This window comes from Aquarana catesbeiana, linkage group LG04, assembly GCF_042186555.1.
Source record: "Aquarana catesbeiana isolate 2022-GZ linkage group LG04, ASM4218655v1, whole genome shotgun sequence".
Lineage (NCBI taxonomy): Eukaryota > Metazoa > Chordata > Amphibia > Anura > Ranidae > Aquarana > Aquarana catesbeiana.
In genome coordinates this window covers 463,236,422-463,251,928 of record NC_133327.1, presented here as the reverse complement: position 1 = coordinate 463,251,928, position 15,507 = coordinate 463,236,422, and the positions used below count along the sequence as shown (strand labels likewise).

The 15,507-nt window shown below is 40.7% G+C and overlaps 1 protein-coding gene and 1 pseudogene across 1 annotated transcript in view; both read left to right on the top strand.

The window, feature by feature from the left end:
• AGT (angiotensinogen) overlaps positions 1 to 11,130 on the top strand; it is a 203,141-nt gene extending 192,011 nt beyond the window's left edge. Inside the window, exon 5 of the mRNA XM_073627556.1 lies at positions 7,756 to 11,130. Coding sequence (XP_073483657.1) covers positions 7,756 to 7,947 — 192 coding nt within the window. The 3' untranslated portion in view covers positions 7,948 to 11,130. The remainder of the gene's footprint in view (positions 1 to 7,755) is intronic.
• A 2,998-nt stretch (positions 11,131 to 14,128) lies between these two features.
• LOC141141941 (5S ribosomal RNA) lies at positions 14,129 to 14,247 on the top strand (annotated as a pseudogene).
• The last annotated feature ends 1,260 nt before the right edge of the window (positions 14,248 to 15,507 follow it).

The window sequence follows — 15,507 nt, the reverse complement described above, 5'->3', positions numbered from 1 at the left end:
TAAACAAAGTGCTATATGCAAAAAATTAAAGTGCATAAAAATGTATATATAAAGTCTGCTTATAGAGTCTCAATGATAGTAACTGGCAGCCACAGACTTCATATACAGATCAACGCAGTGACAATTATCCACCACCTTAGACGGTTAAATTTGCTTACCGAAGCTTGTGGACACAGTCACCAGCGGTGGTGGGTCAGTCAAGCAGATTGAAGCTCATATATATATATATATATATATATATATATATATATATATATATATATATGTCACCTCTCCCTTAATAGCAAGTCAGCGCTGTCTCATCTGAGAAAAGAACAGCACACATTCAACTGATAAAAAAGAGCTTATCAATGAATCCAAATGGTAATCAGCAAGTAGTATGCCTGTACCGGATTCGATCGACGTGTTTCATCTACTTAGACATCATCTGGGGTGGAAACCCATAGTGATCATTGCGTTTATATATAAAATATGACCCCCAATAATCATAGTAACCTGTGTAGTCAATACATGAGCTTGGCCACTTCTGATGTGCTGGCCAAAATGGCACAGAAGCTAGCGTGTCAAGCCTCGCTTTGATTACATCTCGTGAGTGTGGCCGCTTCCGAAAGGCCAGCCACGTTGGCATAAAAGCAAGAGCTTCAAGCCTCGCTTAGATTGAGGGAAGTGCGCCCGCGTCATCCCTGTCAGATAACAAACTCACCAGTACGACACAGGCATGCGCACCAAGCCTCGTTTTTATTTCAACAGGCATCAGTATGCTGCATAGAGAAGGACCAGTAAACTGTCGCTCTCACATAGAATTAACAGGACAAACGTCCCAAGCCTTTACTGGAGCAGTAATTTATGTTATGAACCCATTTATCTCATATGATTAGAGGAAAGTCACAAATTCACCAGACCTAAAAATAACCACCAAGATAAAATAAAAAACATATGCAATAAACAGTTTTAAATTATGCATAGTTGTATGAAGGTTAAGTACACACATAAGTATACAGGGAATACCAATCTATAGTGAATGAATAAAATGTCTCCCTGATGTACATTCTGTGTCACCATCAAAGCAAAATGTGATGGGGGCTAAATTCGCCCCCAGTCTAGCTAACCTTTTTATGGCTAAATGGGAGGAGGATGTTGTCTATGCCCAAGCCAAACCAGAGTTGGTCCTTTGGGCCGGATACGACATCCTCCTCCAATGGAAGGGCAACCTGGAATGTATGTCATCACAATACCTGCAGGAAGAAAAAGACAGATCAGTTTAAATCTACTGTTATCAACCAAACATATTCTATGAAGCATTTTATCACTTGTGCTACTAAGAATATTGTTTATGTGATAACCTGCCCATGTGGGAAACAATATGTGGGAAGGACCATTCATCATTTTTCTGTGAGGATGAATGAACAGATCGCCAATACTAAAAAGGACTTGAACAATCACAGCATTCCCAAACACTATTTACGCTATTACAATTGCGACCCTAGAGGCACACAATTTTTGATCATTAACAAATATGTGCCCCCTTGGAGAGGCGGTTCAAATAAAAGGGCAGTTTCAAGATTTGAAACATTGTGGATTTTTGAGCTGAGATCCCACTCTGTTCCGAATAAATGTAGAGTGGGATATCAATGCCTTTATTAATATTAATAGGGCTTAGTGTTTCTATCTTTTTATCTGCATGTGCTGCCAAAGATTTTTCCATGTACGTGTAATATTTACACGATTCATATTTTAAGGAACTTACACTTTTTGTGCTGACAATTAGAATATGCTGGGGATTTGACCATGTGAAAAGATACCCAGGAGGTGTGATTTAGATTTTTTAATATAAATTTTTATATAATTTTTTATATACACTATATATATTTTATTAACTATTTTTGCATTTTTAATTTTTTGAGGTACAGCATAGGTAGGGAGAGATATCCCATGTTATTTACATAACATTTAGGACAGGGGTCCTCAAACTTTTTAGACAGGGGGCCAGTTCATGGTCCCTCAGACTGTTGGGGGGCCGCACTATATTTAAAAAAATATGAACTAATTCCTATGCACACATCTTATTTGTAGTGCAAAAAAAAAAAAAAAAAACAGGAAAAAACAGTACAATATTTAAAATAAAGAACAATTGTAATCAATATGAACTTATCAGTATTTCACAGACTCCCCTCATTACAGAACCACTCCCAATCACAGACTCACCCCATAACAAAGCCCCCCATGACAGATCCCCCCATCACAAAGCCCCCCAACACAAACTCCTCTCCATCACAAAGCCCCACATAACAGATTCCCCCCATAACAGACTCCCCCATATCTCATACTTCCCCCATCACAGATACCCCATAACAGACGCCCCATCACAGACTTTCCCCATAACAGACTCAGCCATCACAGATCCCCCCATATCACAGATCCCCCCCCATAACAGACTCCCCCATAACAGAATCCCCCATCACAGACTCCCCCATATCACAGATCCCCCTATATCACAGATCCCCCATATCACAGATTCCCCCATATCACAGACTCCCCTCATCGATATTACACTGCCGCCCCTTGTATAATAACACAGCACTCCCACTCCCCTCTGTTACCTGTATCATACAAGACACGAAGCATGGTAGGTCCGGACAAAGGGCGGGACTTTGCAAGTAAAAGGCAGGTGATTGATTCCTGGGACCGCCCCGATGCCTAGTAACCAATCACCTGCTTCTTAACACAAAAGGTCCTTTGTCCAGACCTGTCATTTTTCCCATCCTGTGTGATAAAAGTAGCAGAGGGCAGGGGGAGTGCTGCAATGTTAAAGGGGCAGTCCGCGGGCCGGATAAAAAACGCTAGAGGGCCAGATTCGGCCCGCGGGCCGTAGTTTGAGGACCCCTGATTTAGGACATATGTGTAGTTCATGATAGTTATTATCATTCTGGGTCCCTTTAAGACATGAGACATTTTTGCTGTGATGGTGACGCAGAGTGTACATTGGGGAGACATGTTATCCATTCACTATACATTGGTATTCCCCGTATACTTATGTGTGTACTTAAACTTCATACAACAAATGCTTGGGACGTTTGTCCCCTGTTAATTCTATGTGAGAGATGAGGTTCACTGGTCCTTGTCTATGTGACATACTGATGCCTGTTGAAATGAAAATGAGGCATGGTGCGCATGCCTCTGTGTTGTCATGGTGAGTTTGTTAGCTGACGGGGATGACGTGGGCACACTTCCCTCGATCTAAGCGAGGCTTGAAGCTCCTGCTATCTTGGTGGTTATTTTTATGTCTGGTGAATTTGTAACTTTCCTCTAATCATATGAGATAAATGGGTTCATAACATAAATTACTGCTCCAGTAAAGGCTTGGGACGTTTGTCCTGTTAATTCTATGTGAGAGCGACAGTTTACTGGTCCTTCTCTATGCAGCATACTGATGCCTGTTGAAATAAAAACGAGGCTTGGTGCGCATGCCTGTGTCGTACTGGTGATGAGTTTGTTATCTGACAGGGATGACACGGGCGCACTTCCCTCAATCTAAGCGAGGCTTGAAGCTCCTGCTTTTATGCCATCGTGGCCGGCCTTTCGGAAGCGGCCACACTCAGGAGATGGAATTAAAGTGGGGCTTGACACGCACACTTCTGCGCCATTTTGGCCAGCCCATCGGAAGTAGCCAAGCTCACATATTGACTACTCAGGTAACCCCTTATGGTGGTGGATAATGGTCACTGCGGTGATCTGTATATTAGGTCTGTGGCTACTAGTTACTATCACGGGAGCACTGTCTAACTTATGATAAGGACTCTCTACCCCATATAAGCTAACTTTATATGTATATTTTTATGCACTTCAATTTTTTGCATACAGCACTTTGTTTTGGTATCTAATTTTTTTGCATTTTATAAGTGTTTTGTTACTTATTTATCCTTGTATTTTGCGCTTTATACTTTGCATGTCACTTTGTTATATTAGGACATGGTATGTTTACGTTTCATGCATAAAGGCTTAGAGATATTATTTTTGTTATATACCTTTAGCGCAGCACAATTTACTACATAGTTTTTTTACACAAACATTTTGTCCTTTGTGGTGCTAGTAGCTATCAAATTTAGAGAAAAAAAATGTCACAAAAGACCTGAATTGAGTGCAACCATTACTGTGAAAATGACATGAACTCGTTGGATCAATTAAAATAGTATTTATTAACCTCAAAAGTAGAAAATCATATATAACAAACACAATGGTACATACCATACAAACTACACACAATGTGCAATTAAAAACCAATCCACCATACAACTCCATATATGTCTTGTGTGTGTGTGTATGTATGTGTGTATATATATATATATATATATATATATATATATATATATATATATATATATATATATATATATATATATACACGGTATCTCACAAAAGTGAGTACACCCCTCACATTTTTTGTAACTATTTTGTTCTATCTTATCATGTGACAACACTGAAGAAATTACACTTTGCTACAATGTAAAGTAGTGAGTGTACAGCTTGTATAACAGTGTAAATTTGCTGTCCCCTCAATATAACTCAACACACAGCCATTAATGTCTAAACCGCTGGCAACAAAAGTGAGTACACCTCTAAGTGAAAATGTCCAAATTGGGCCCAAAGTGTCAATATTTTGTGTGGCCACCATTATTTTCCAGCGCTGCCTTAACCCTCTTGGGCATGAAGTTCATCAGAGCTTCACAGGTTGCCACTTGAGTTCTCTTCCACTCTTCCATAACGACATCACGAAGCTGGTGGATGTTAGAGACCTTGCACTCCTCCACCTTCCATTTGAGGATGCTCAATAGGGTTTAGGTCTGGAGACATGCTTGACCAGTTCATGACCTTTACCCTCAGCTTCTTTAGCAAGGCAGTGGTCATCTTGGAGGTGTGTTTGGGGTCATTATCATGTTGGAACATGCGGCCCAGTTTCCGAAGGGAGGGGATCATGCTCTGCTTCAGTATGTCACAGTACATGTTGACATTCATGGTTCCCGCAATGAACTGCAGTTCCCCAGTGCCGACAGCACTCATGCAGCCCCAGACCATGACACTCCCACAACTGTGCTTAACTATAGGCAAGACACACTTGTCTTTGTACTCCTCCCCTGGTTGCCGCCACAAACGCTTGACACCATCTGAACCAAATAAGTTTATCTCGGTCTCATCAGACCACAGGACATGGTTCCAGTAATTTATGTCCTTAGTCTGATTGTCTTCAGCAAACTGTTTTCAGGATTTCTTGTGCATCATCTTTAGAAGAGGCTTCCTTCTGGGGCGACAGCCATGCAGACCAATTTGATGCAGTGTGCGGTGTATGGTCTGAGCACTCACATGCTGACCCCCCACCCCTTCAACCTCTGCAGCAATGCTGGCAGCACTCATACATCTATTTCCCAAAGACAACCTTTGGATATAATGCTGAGCACGTGCACTCAACTTCTTTGGTTGACCATGGCGAGGCCTGTTCTGTGTGGAACCTGGCCTGGTAAACTGCGTTTGGTGTTGGCCACCGTGCTGCAGCTTAGTTTCAGGGTCTTCGCAATCTTCTTATAGCCTAGGCCATCTTTATGTAGAGCAACAATTCTTTTTTTCAGATCCTCAGAGAGTTCTTTGCCACAAGGTGTCATGTTGAACTTCCAGTGACCAGCATGAGAGAGTGAGAGCGATAACACCAAATTTAACATACCTGCTCCCCACTCACACCTGTAACACTAATGAGTCACATGACACGGGGAAGGGAAAATGGCTAATTGGGCCCAATTTGGACATTTTTACTTAGGGGTGTACTCACTTTTGTTGCCAGTGCTTTAGAAATGAATGGCTGTGTGTTGAGTTATTTTGAGAGATCAGCAAACTTACACTGTTGTACACTCACTACTTTACATTGTAGCAAAGTGTGATTTCTTCAGTGTTGTCACATGAAAAGATATAATTAAAGATTTACAAAAATGTGAGGGGTGTACTTACTCTTTTTTGTGAGATACTGTGTGTATGTATATATATATATATATATATATATATATATATACTGAAGGATATATCTCCTTTTCATATATATGTGACTGTTGAAGCATTTGAGGAAGCTGCTATATGTAATGCTGTACATTCATCTTTTGGCAAAAAGGACTATCTATTCATATGATTAATCCACTATATGCTATCCATTACAAATTAATTACTAATCAATCGCACTTATCCATGGTGTGAGGGAGGTTTTCCCAAGTTACAACCATCTTCACTGGGAACATACTAGCACCTCCTCTGGACCACCATAGATCCTGCCATTATCTACTTGGGCTCTTTTTCAGATGGCCAGCATAAGGACTGAAGGATTTTTAGCTTGTACAATGACTGACTGATGAGTAGATCTGCTTTCCACATATATGTGACTGTTGAAGAATTTGAGGGAGCTGCTATATGTAATGATGTATATTAATCTTTTGGTGAAAGGACTACCTATTCATATGGATAATCCACTATATGCTATCCATTACTAATTAATCACACTTATCTATGGTGTGAGGGAGTTTTTTTTCCCAAGTTACAACCATCTTCTCTGGGAGCATACTTGCACCTCCTCTGGACCACTAAAGATCCTGCCATTATCTACTTGGGCTTTTTTACTGGACATCACAGGATATAGTCATGACTGCACTTTAGTGTTTTGACTTTAATGCTGGTCTGTAAGGATGAGCTCAGGCGTGTTCGCAAACCGCACGTGCATAGCCCGCCAGGAAGTCGGCACTGCACAGTGCTAATCACAAGCAGTGATCGGGAAATGTCTCACTGCTTGTGATTAGCGATGTGCAGTGCCAACTTCCTGGCGGGCTCTGCATGTGCGGCTTGCGAACACGCCTGAGCTCATCCTTACTGGTCTGTTGCTGATTGCACTTGTAATATATACATCTCTTAGTCCCATCAATTGCCCTTTTGCTTTTTTACTACCCACGTTATTGGATCATTAAGGACAGCTCCTATCCAGCACCCACATTGTGGCCTTGTGCATATATATATATATATACACATATATATATATATATATATATATATATACACACACACACACACACACACACACATACATGACATATATGGAGTTGTATGGTGGATTGGTTTTTAATTGCACATTGTGTGTAGTTTGTCTAGTATGGTACCATTGTATATGTTATGATTTTCTACTTTTGACATTAATAAATACTATTTTAATTGATCCAACAAGTTCATATAATTTTGACAGGGATGGCTGAGCTCAATTCAGGTCTTTTATTTCATTTTTTTCATATATCATTTTGCCGAGATCTCCTGTTCCTATTAGTGTGTCTGTCTTTTTGACAGACATTGTGGGTGTTAATTATAGGGATACAGGTGTCGGTGTCTGGAGGACCCAACTCCCCTGTAGTATGAGTATCAAATTTAGAGACTCACAGTGCGGTATTCTATATACTGTTTATCAAATTAACAATTACCCATCTTCCACACCATTTTTTTAGCCTTTATTATAAAATATAAAAATAAAAAATATGAATAAAACATCTGCAATGATTTTGGAGTATACCACAGATGTAGAGTTTCCAAATTGCTACAATCAGATCAAACTCACTGTAGTAGGGCTAAGCACATTTAATACCTTTATTTTATAGGAACTGTGTAATATAATGTTCTTCTTACATGGTAATGAAATGTTTAATCACATAACAGGGATCAATTACTTTGTTTTTTCAATTACAGATACTCAACATAGTGCATTTTGAACTGGAGGACAGTGGTGAAAATGAAGCCAATTATATACCAGAGAAAAATAAAGGCCAGGAGCCTCTAGAAGTAAATGTGAACAAACCCTTCATTCTTGTCTTTTTTGAAGGGACCACAAAGGCGTTGATACTACTTGGAAGAATTGTAAATCCACTTAACATCATTTAATATTTGTTATGTATGAGTTAAAAGACAAATTTGATAACCATTTTTGTTATTCATATCAATTTTTTTTAAATTAAAGCATATCTACACCCAAAAATAAATATGTAATATATTGCACCTTACAAGTTTTAAAATGTGGTGGCTGTATTAGTATTCCTTTGCTTTTTTAACCTGGTAATCCTGTGAATAACACACCTGTCCCCCCCTTTGGATGGAGCAGTGGTTGCCACCCAGGCTGGATTTCAATAATGTCTGCCTTTGTACATACATAATTAGAGTTGCCTCCTGCTATCTAGCTAACAGGAAGTGACAAGGACACTAGACCTAAACAGGAAAACTGTGCTTAAATAGTTTCATCAGGGTTTTAGGTAAAATAAGTACCCAAATATATTTCTGGCTGGAGAAATATGAAAAATAACGAAAACATTGGGTAGTGGTGAGCAATTATTTATATTTTAAACAGTGTAACCTGTAAGAAAAAAATGGGCATTAAAAAAATAAATGTGGATAAAGGGAGTACGTGCAAAATATCAAATTAGTTGCTGGATGTCCAAGAATCATTGGCACCACATCCCTTAATTAATGAAGTTATAGCAATGAAGAGAAGTGTGGGATTTTAAAGGTGCCAACAAAACACAACATAAATATAAAAAATTTCAAAATTTTATTGAAAACATTTAAAAATCACCATAATGTCATCATACAATATCAATATGATAACGGAAAAATGCTGTAAATTCCAGCTCTCTACATGTTTCGCCATACGATGGCTTCATCAGGAGATTTTTACAGGTACTGCATATATGATCACTAAGGATTAAAAATAGTGTATTTAGACAAACATATCAATTGAAACAAAACATAATTTTAATGATACATTACTAATATAGAAAAAAATTAATATATCTCACATATGTACAGTGGCTTCGCTATGGGGGTGCGGCCCGCACCGGGTGACACCCGCCAGAGGGGTGACACTGGGGCCACCACTACACAGTGCACTATATTGCTTGCAGCGGAGCGGTGCGAGCAGGGCACCCAGCCGTGTGGGGGAGGCTGCCTTTAACGCTCCCCAGTCAGATTAAGCTGTCACTCTGGGATCTCCAATATCTCCCAAGGCAGCTGGAGTTGGTGGGTCAGAGCTGGGGGGGGTGTGGCTGCCTCTGGCTGATCCTGCAGCTAAAGAAGGAGAAAGAGGTGAGGACACAGCAGCCCTGCCTGGGTGTCTTTTTTTGCAGGCATGCTGTAAGTTACTGCACACTGTCACTACATAGAGTCCTAGCCTGCCCTATACCACCCCAACCTGCCACTATACCACGCCAACCTGCCACTATACCATCCTATTCTGCCACTATACCACCCTAGCCTGCCACTATACCACACTATACTACTCTAACCTGCCACTATACCACCCTAACCTGCCCTATACTACCCTAGCCTGCCACTATAACACCCTATACTACCCTAACCTGCCACTATAACACCCTATACTATTATTTACAGGGGCTGGTTTGGGATGCATCCCGTGACTGTGCGCTGCCTGCAGGGTGCTGGGCAGCCTAGACAGGAGGGGGGGTAACACCATGTTTTACCGCACAAGGTGACGCACTGCATATGTATAAGCTTGTACATTATCCCAGGGTTTCCCTTACCTTAATACTGATGAATATCTTAAAAACCGATAAGATTGGGCTCCAAAATCACAGGGGCAGATAGAGATAATTGGTGAAACCACAGAGGAAGGCATATTGATAACAGAAAAAGCCTGTCTGAAAGGGAGATTCAATATAAATACACCTTATAATAACAACTTAAATATAGATTGACCTGATATTACTAAACAGATTTATTACCCACCAATATGACCAACAATGATGGGTCCCTAAATAGACCGATTTTCAAAGCTGACACAGGGAACATGCAAGTTATACTGGCCAGACATGAGTATTTGGATTGAATATTTGCACATACAATTAAATTTAACATATTTATCTATTATCATAAAGCCCAACTTCATAAACATGAAAAAAAAAAATCACTCTTGCAGTAAGGGCCACTCTGCACTGCAAGGGTTAATTGCTCATTCAGTCTAGGGGCAGAGGATTAAGGAGAAAATACTTACCTTAATCCTCACTCCAGCAAGATCCCTCCAGCAGTCAGACCGGTCCCCCACAGCCCTTCTGTAAATTGTGATCTGCTCCAGTCACAATCAAGCCTACAAAATGTACAATAGAGGGTTAATATCCTTGCATTGTATGTGATGACACAGAGGATGAGCCTACAGTTCAGAGCTGCCCGGCAGAGGAGAGTGCTGAACCCGACTAGAGCAGGGAGACAGGTAAGTAATACTAAATAATAAGAAGAAACGTGCTAATATAAAATTCATATATACACAAATGAATGAATAAAGTGCCAAAGTGCACTTTATTCATTCATGTATATATGGATTTTATATTTATTAATGCAATTCTTCTTATTATTTATTATTGTTGGTGTTTGTGATGCACACAGAATTGCTGCTTTGATCACAATACTTATTTAGGGTTAAAATTGCTATTTATTAGCGCAGATTTTTTCGTATTACTTATAGGTAAGTAATACTGCCTTTCTGGAACTCCCTAGACATAACAAGCAAATAATCCTTGCAGTGTTGGGGAAATCCCATTGGAAGGGTGGATATTTTTTCGTGGAGTTGGGCTTTAATGGCTTCTGTAATCCTTTTTTTTTTAACTTGCTTTTAATGACCATCAAATTTAAAGTAGTTCTACAGTAAAGGCATCCTTCCACCAACATTAACATTAAAGAGTAATTGGGGGGGGGGGAGTAACTCTTTGTATGGTCAGTACAGTGTGTGTGTATATATATATATATATATATATATATATATATATATTCTTTCACCGTCATGATATGAATAATCTGATTGTAGCCATATTATTGTACCAACAATACAGTCGAGTACTGTAAATGGTAGTTTATTTGTACTAACAATAGGATTTTTGTGCTTACTTTAAAATCCTTTTTACAAAGTACATTAAAGAGCTGATATCTGCTTTCTGACCACTGAGTTATAGCTTCCCCTTCAGGAGTAGAACACTAGGCAAAAAAAAAACACATGGCCTAGGGGCAGTTCCTGGTGGTGGCAAACCCCCCAACTCCGCTGTAGGCAGCTCAGTTATTCAGAAAGCAGTACACAGGGAACAAATGGTCATAGGCAAAGGACAACCAGAGCGGGGAGCTCCATGCTCTTCAATGAACTCAAAAAAAAAAAGGATTTTACAAGCTCCATGGGAAGGGCCCTCCTATTCCTTCTGTATTAAACTGTATTGTAATTGTACAGTCTCCCTTTATATTGTAAAGCCCTGCACAAACTGTTCTTTAGATTGTAAGCTCCATAAGCAGGGCCCTCTTATTCCTTTTGTATTGTATTTGTACTGTCTCCTTTTATATTGTAAAGTGCTGAGCAAACTGTTGGCTCTAGATAAATTCTGTATTATAATACTAGTAATAATAATTTTACAGTTATTACAAAAAAATTCTATTTTCTCATTGGGTCATCAAAGGGCACAACGTGATCTGATCTCTGACCATTGGGATGTTCCAAAGCAGCGACAACCAAGGGGTGAGAAAACAAAACAACTCCCCCAAGACAAAAAAAGAACCATTATTTACATGCAAACCTGAGCTATGGCACACCCAATCAAGCAGTTGTAGCTAGTCAATAGATGATCCACTAATGCATTAATACAAATACAGCGCTATGAGTAAATATATATATATATATATATATATATATATATATATATATATACATACACACACACACGTTTTCTGTAAAAAGAAAGTGTAGTGTGCTTTAACCAGATGCTGACTGCCCCACATACATTTATTTTGGCAGGACGGCCGCTCTGGGCAGAATCACGTACCTGTATGTAATTGTGCACTTCTGGGTCTGGGGCGTGCACGCGCGCCGTCGACAACCCGCTCAAGCCAATCAGCAGTTCCGTTGGACACAATGTTCGCCTGGGCAGCCAGATTGTTCGGAAAACAGGAAGAACGGCGATCTGCAAACAAGGCAGATCGTCGTTCGGTGAGAAGGGGAGGTAGAGATCCTGTGTTTTGCCAAGCAGAAACACGGATCTCTGCCTTCCCACAGTACAAGCACCCCCCACACAGTTAGTAAGCACTCCCTAGGAACACATTTAACTCTTTGATTGCCCCTGATGTTAACCCCTTCCCTTCCAGTGTCCTTAGTATAGTGACAGTGCATATGTTTTAGCATCTTTATATTAGTGTCACTGGTCCCCAAAAAAGTGTCAAAAGTGTCAGTTAGGTGTCTGATTTGTCCGCCACAATATCACAGTTGCTGATATTGCTGATTTCCGCCATTATTAGCAAAAAATAAATAAATAAAAATTAAAAAAATATATTCCATAGTTTGTAGACACTATAACTTTTGCGCAAACCAATCAATATACAGTTGTGCTCATAAGTTTACATACCCTGGCAGAATTTATGATTTCTTGGCCATTTTTTAGAGAATATGAATGATAATACAAAAACATGGTTAGTGGGTTAGTGTTTGGCTGAAGCCATTTATTATCAATCAACTGTATTTACTCTTTTTAAATCATAATGACAACAGAAATTCCCCAAATAACTCTGATCAAAAGTTTACATACCCTGGTAATTTTGGCCTGATAACATGCACACAAGTTGACACAAAGGGGTTTGAATGGCTATTAAATGTAACCATCCTCATCTCTGATCTGTTTGCTTGTAATTTGTGTGTGTGTATAAAAGGTCAATACGTTTCTGGAGTCCTGACAGACCCTTGCATCTTTCATCCAGTGCTGCACTGACGTTTCTGGATTCCGAGTCATGGGGAAAGCAAAAGAATCGTCAAAGGATCTGCGGGAAAAGGTAGTTGAACTGTATAAAACAGGAAAGGGGTATAAAAAGATTTCTTTAATTGTACATCATGGGACACAGAGCCATAGTAATTACTATGTGGGTTATAGTCCTCCTTCAGGTGCTGGACACTGGCACACCCTACACAGGAAGTTGCCTCCCTATAAAACCCCTCCCATACCGGGAGTATCTCAGTTTTTTCGCCAGTGTCTAAGGTGTTGGTCACGAGTGAAGATGTGCTGTGTTGAGCTCCCCTGAGAGCAGCACAGCACAATGAATAGATCCTTGCTGGGGCTAGCTATGTAGGCGGATCCATTCGAAGTGTCTTTTAGGCCAAATTGAATGGTACCCGGGCCTTGGGTGCGAAGAAACAAGGTTTTACCTGTAACGTTTCTCTTTTTAGAGAGCTGGACCCCGGAATCCAGTAAGTTGGTATTTTAAGCCATAAAGTTTTTACTGGCGTGGTGCTATTACAGGTCCAGGATTGTGAGTTCCCCGAGGGTCCCCATTTCCTGAAGGTTTGTTAACAGAACCCACCGTGAAGGGTGAAGATTGGGTCTGTTGGTTTTACCACAGAAAACCCTGCGGCGGGAAAGGTAAGTGGAGTTTTCTAAGGAATTTTTTAATTCTTTTTTTTTTTTTAAGGAGACATTTCATAAAAGTAAATGTTGTCATGCCTAAGTGTCACCACTGGGGGCTGCATAGAGCACATACCTTCTCATGCTTTGCTCAGAGATCACGCTGTGTCACAGAAGCAGTAGACATTTTTCCTCCGGTGAGCAGCTCAGACCTCCAGTAAGTTGGGGTGTTTACAAAGGTTCTGGCCCCTCTTCTAGCCAGATTAAGGGCCCAAGGTATAACGATTATGGTTTACCTGGACGATCTGTTCTTGATAGTCCAGTCGGTAGCCCGCTTAGACCAAAGTATGGTCACCACATTCAACTACCTGAAATATCTAGGTCGAATTCTCAACCTAGGAGAATTCTTCTTTAAAACCACGAAGAAGGCTAAAATATTTGGGTCAGATCATAGGTACACCCAGAAAAGGGTGTTCTTGCCCCAGGCAAAGATCAGCGCCATAAAGGAACTGATTTAGGTGGTCGAAGCAAGATGAATTCTTCTATTCAGCTTTGCATGGGGTTATTGGGAAAGATGGTGGCTTCATTTGAGGCCATTCCTTATGCTCAGTTTCATTCGAGACTGCTGCAAAACAGTTTCCTATTGGCTTGGAACAAAGGGTTCAAGCTCTAGATTTCCAATGTCTGACTCCAAAGCCTATGGCCACATCAACCGGAAAGTACCTGATCTCATCTGATCTTGGAGGCTAAGCAGGGTCGGGCCTGGTTAGTACCCGGATGGGAGACCACCTGGAAATACCAGGTGCTGTAGGCTGGGAGCGCCGGAGCCTCAGTTTATGGTTAATATCCAAAAATCTGCAAAGGGGAAAATCCTTCCTTCAGTTACCTGGGAAGTGGTAACAACATATTTCATTTTTTTTTTTTTTTTTGGGGTTGAGGAGCAGTCTTGGCAGAGGCAACTGTCCAAGAGAAGTGGCGCAGATCAGAAATGGCCTTGCCCATTATCATTCTAGAAATTCGGGCAGAGCACTTGGTCCTGAGGGCCACGGCAATGGCCTATATTAAATCACCAAGGGGGCACAAGAAGTTGTGCGGCCCAGAGAAAAGGTGAATCATATCCTATCCTGGGCAAAAAACAATGTACTTTGCCTATCGGCAGTCTTCATTCTAGGAATAGAAAATTGGCAGGCGGACCACTTGAGTCACCAGCAGTTGTTCCCGGGAGAATGGTTCCTTCACTCCGATATCTTCCTGTCAATATGTCAAAGATGGGGGATCCCAGACATAGATCTGTTTATGTCAAGGTTCAACAAAAATATCAACAACTTTGTGTCAAAAAGCTAACATGCGGAACAGATGCCTTGCTATTCCTGTGAAATAGGTTCTCATTTATGCATTCCCTCCTATTCTGCCTGCGTCCACGACTTCTTTGCAGGATCAAGCAGGAAGGGAAGTCGGTGTTTCTTGTGGCCCCCAGGAAATTTTGGTATGCAGAGATCGTAAAGAAGGCAGTAGGGGACCCATGGACCCTACCGCCACGGCCAGATCTTCTCTCGCAAGGTCCGGTATTCCATCCTACTTTACAAATGCTAAATTTAACGGTTTGGCTACTGAGACCCACACTCTGAAGAAACATGGCCTGTCAGGTTTAGTGGTTTCTACCTTGGTTAATGCAAGGGAGCTGGCCTCCATAATTATATATTATGGAGTCTGCGAAGCATATGTCTCCTGGTGTGAAACCAGGGGTTGCCCCCCAGGAAATTGGTCAAAGGTAGAATCCTTGACTTTCTGCAGATGGGGTGGGAAATAAAGCTAGTCTTGAGTGTTACCTAAGGACAGTATTATTTCAATGACCAGTTGCTTTGCATTCTTTGGTTCGTAACTTTATTCAGGGGGTAACACGACTTAATCTCCATTTAGGTCTCCCCTGAATGCTTGGGACTTGAATTTAGTTTTGTCAGCATTACAAAACAGTCTTTTTTTTTGGGGGGGGGGGGGGGGGGGGCGATACGACATATTCCCTTGGTCCTTTTTGACAAGGAAACTATTTTTTCTGGTAACCATATATGCTGCA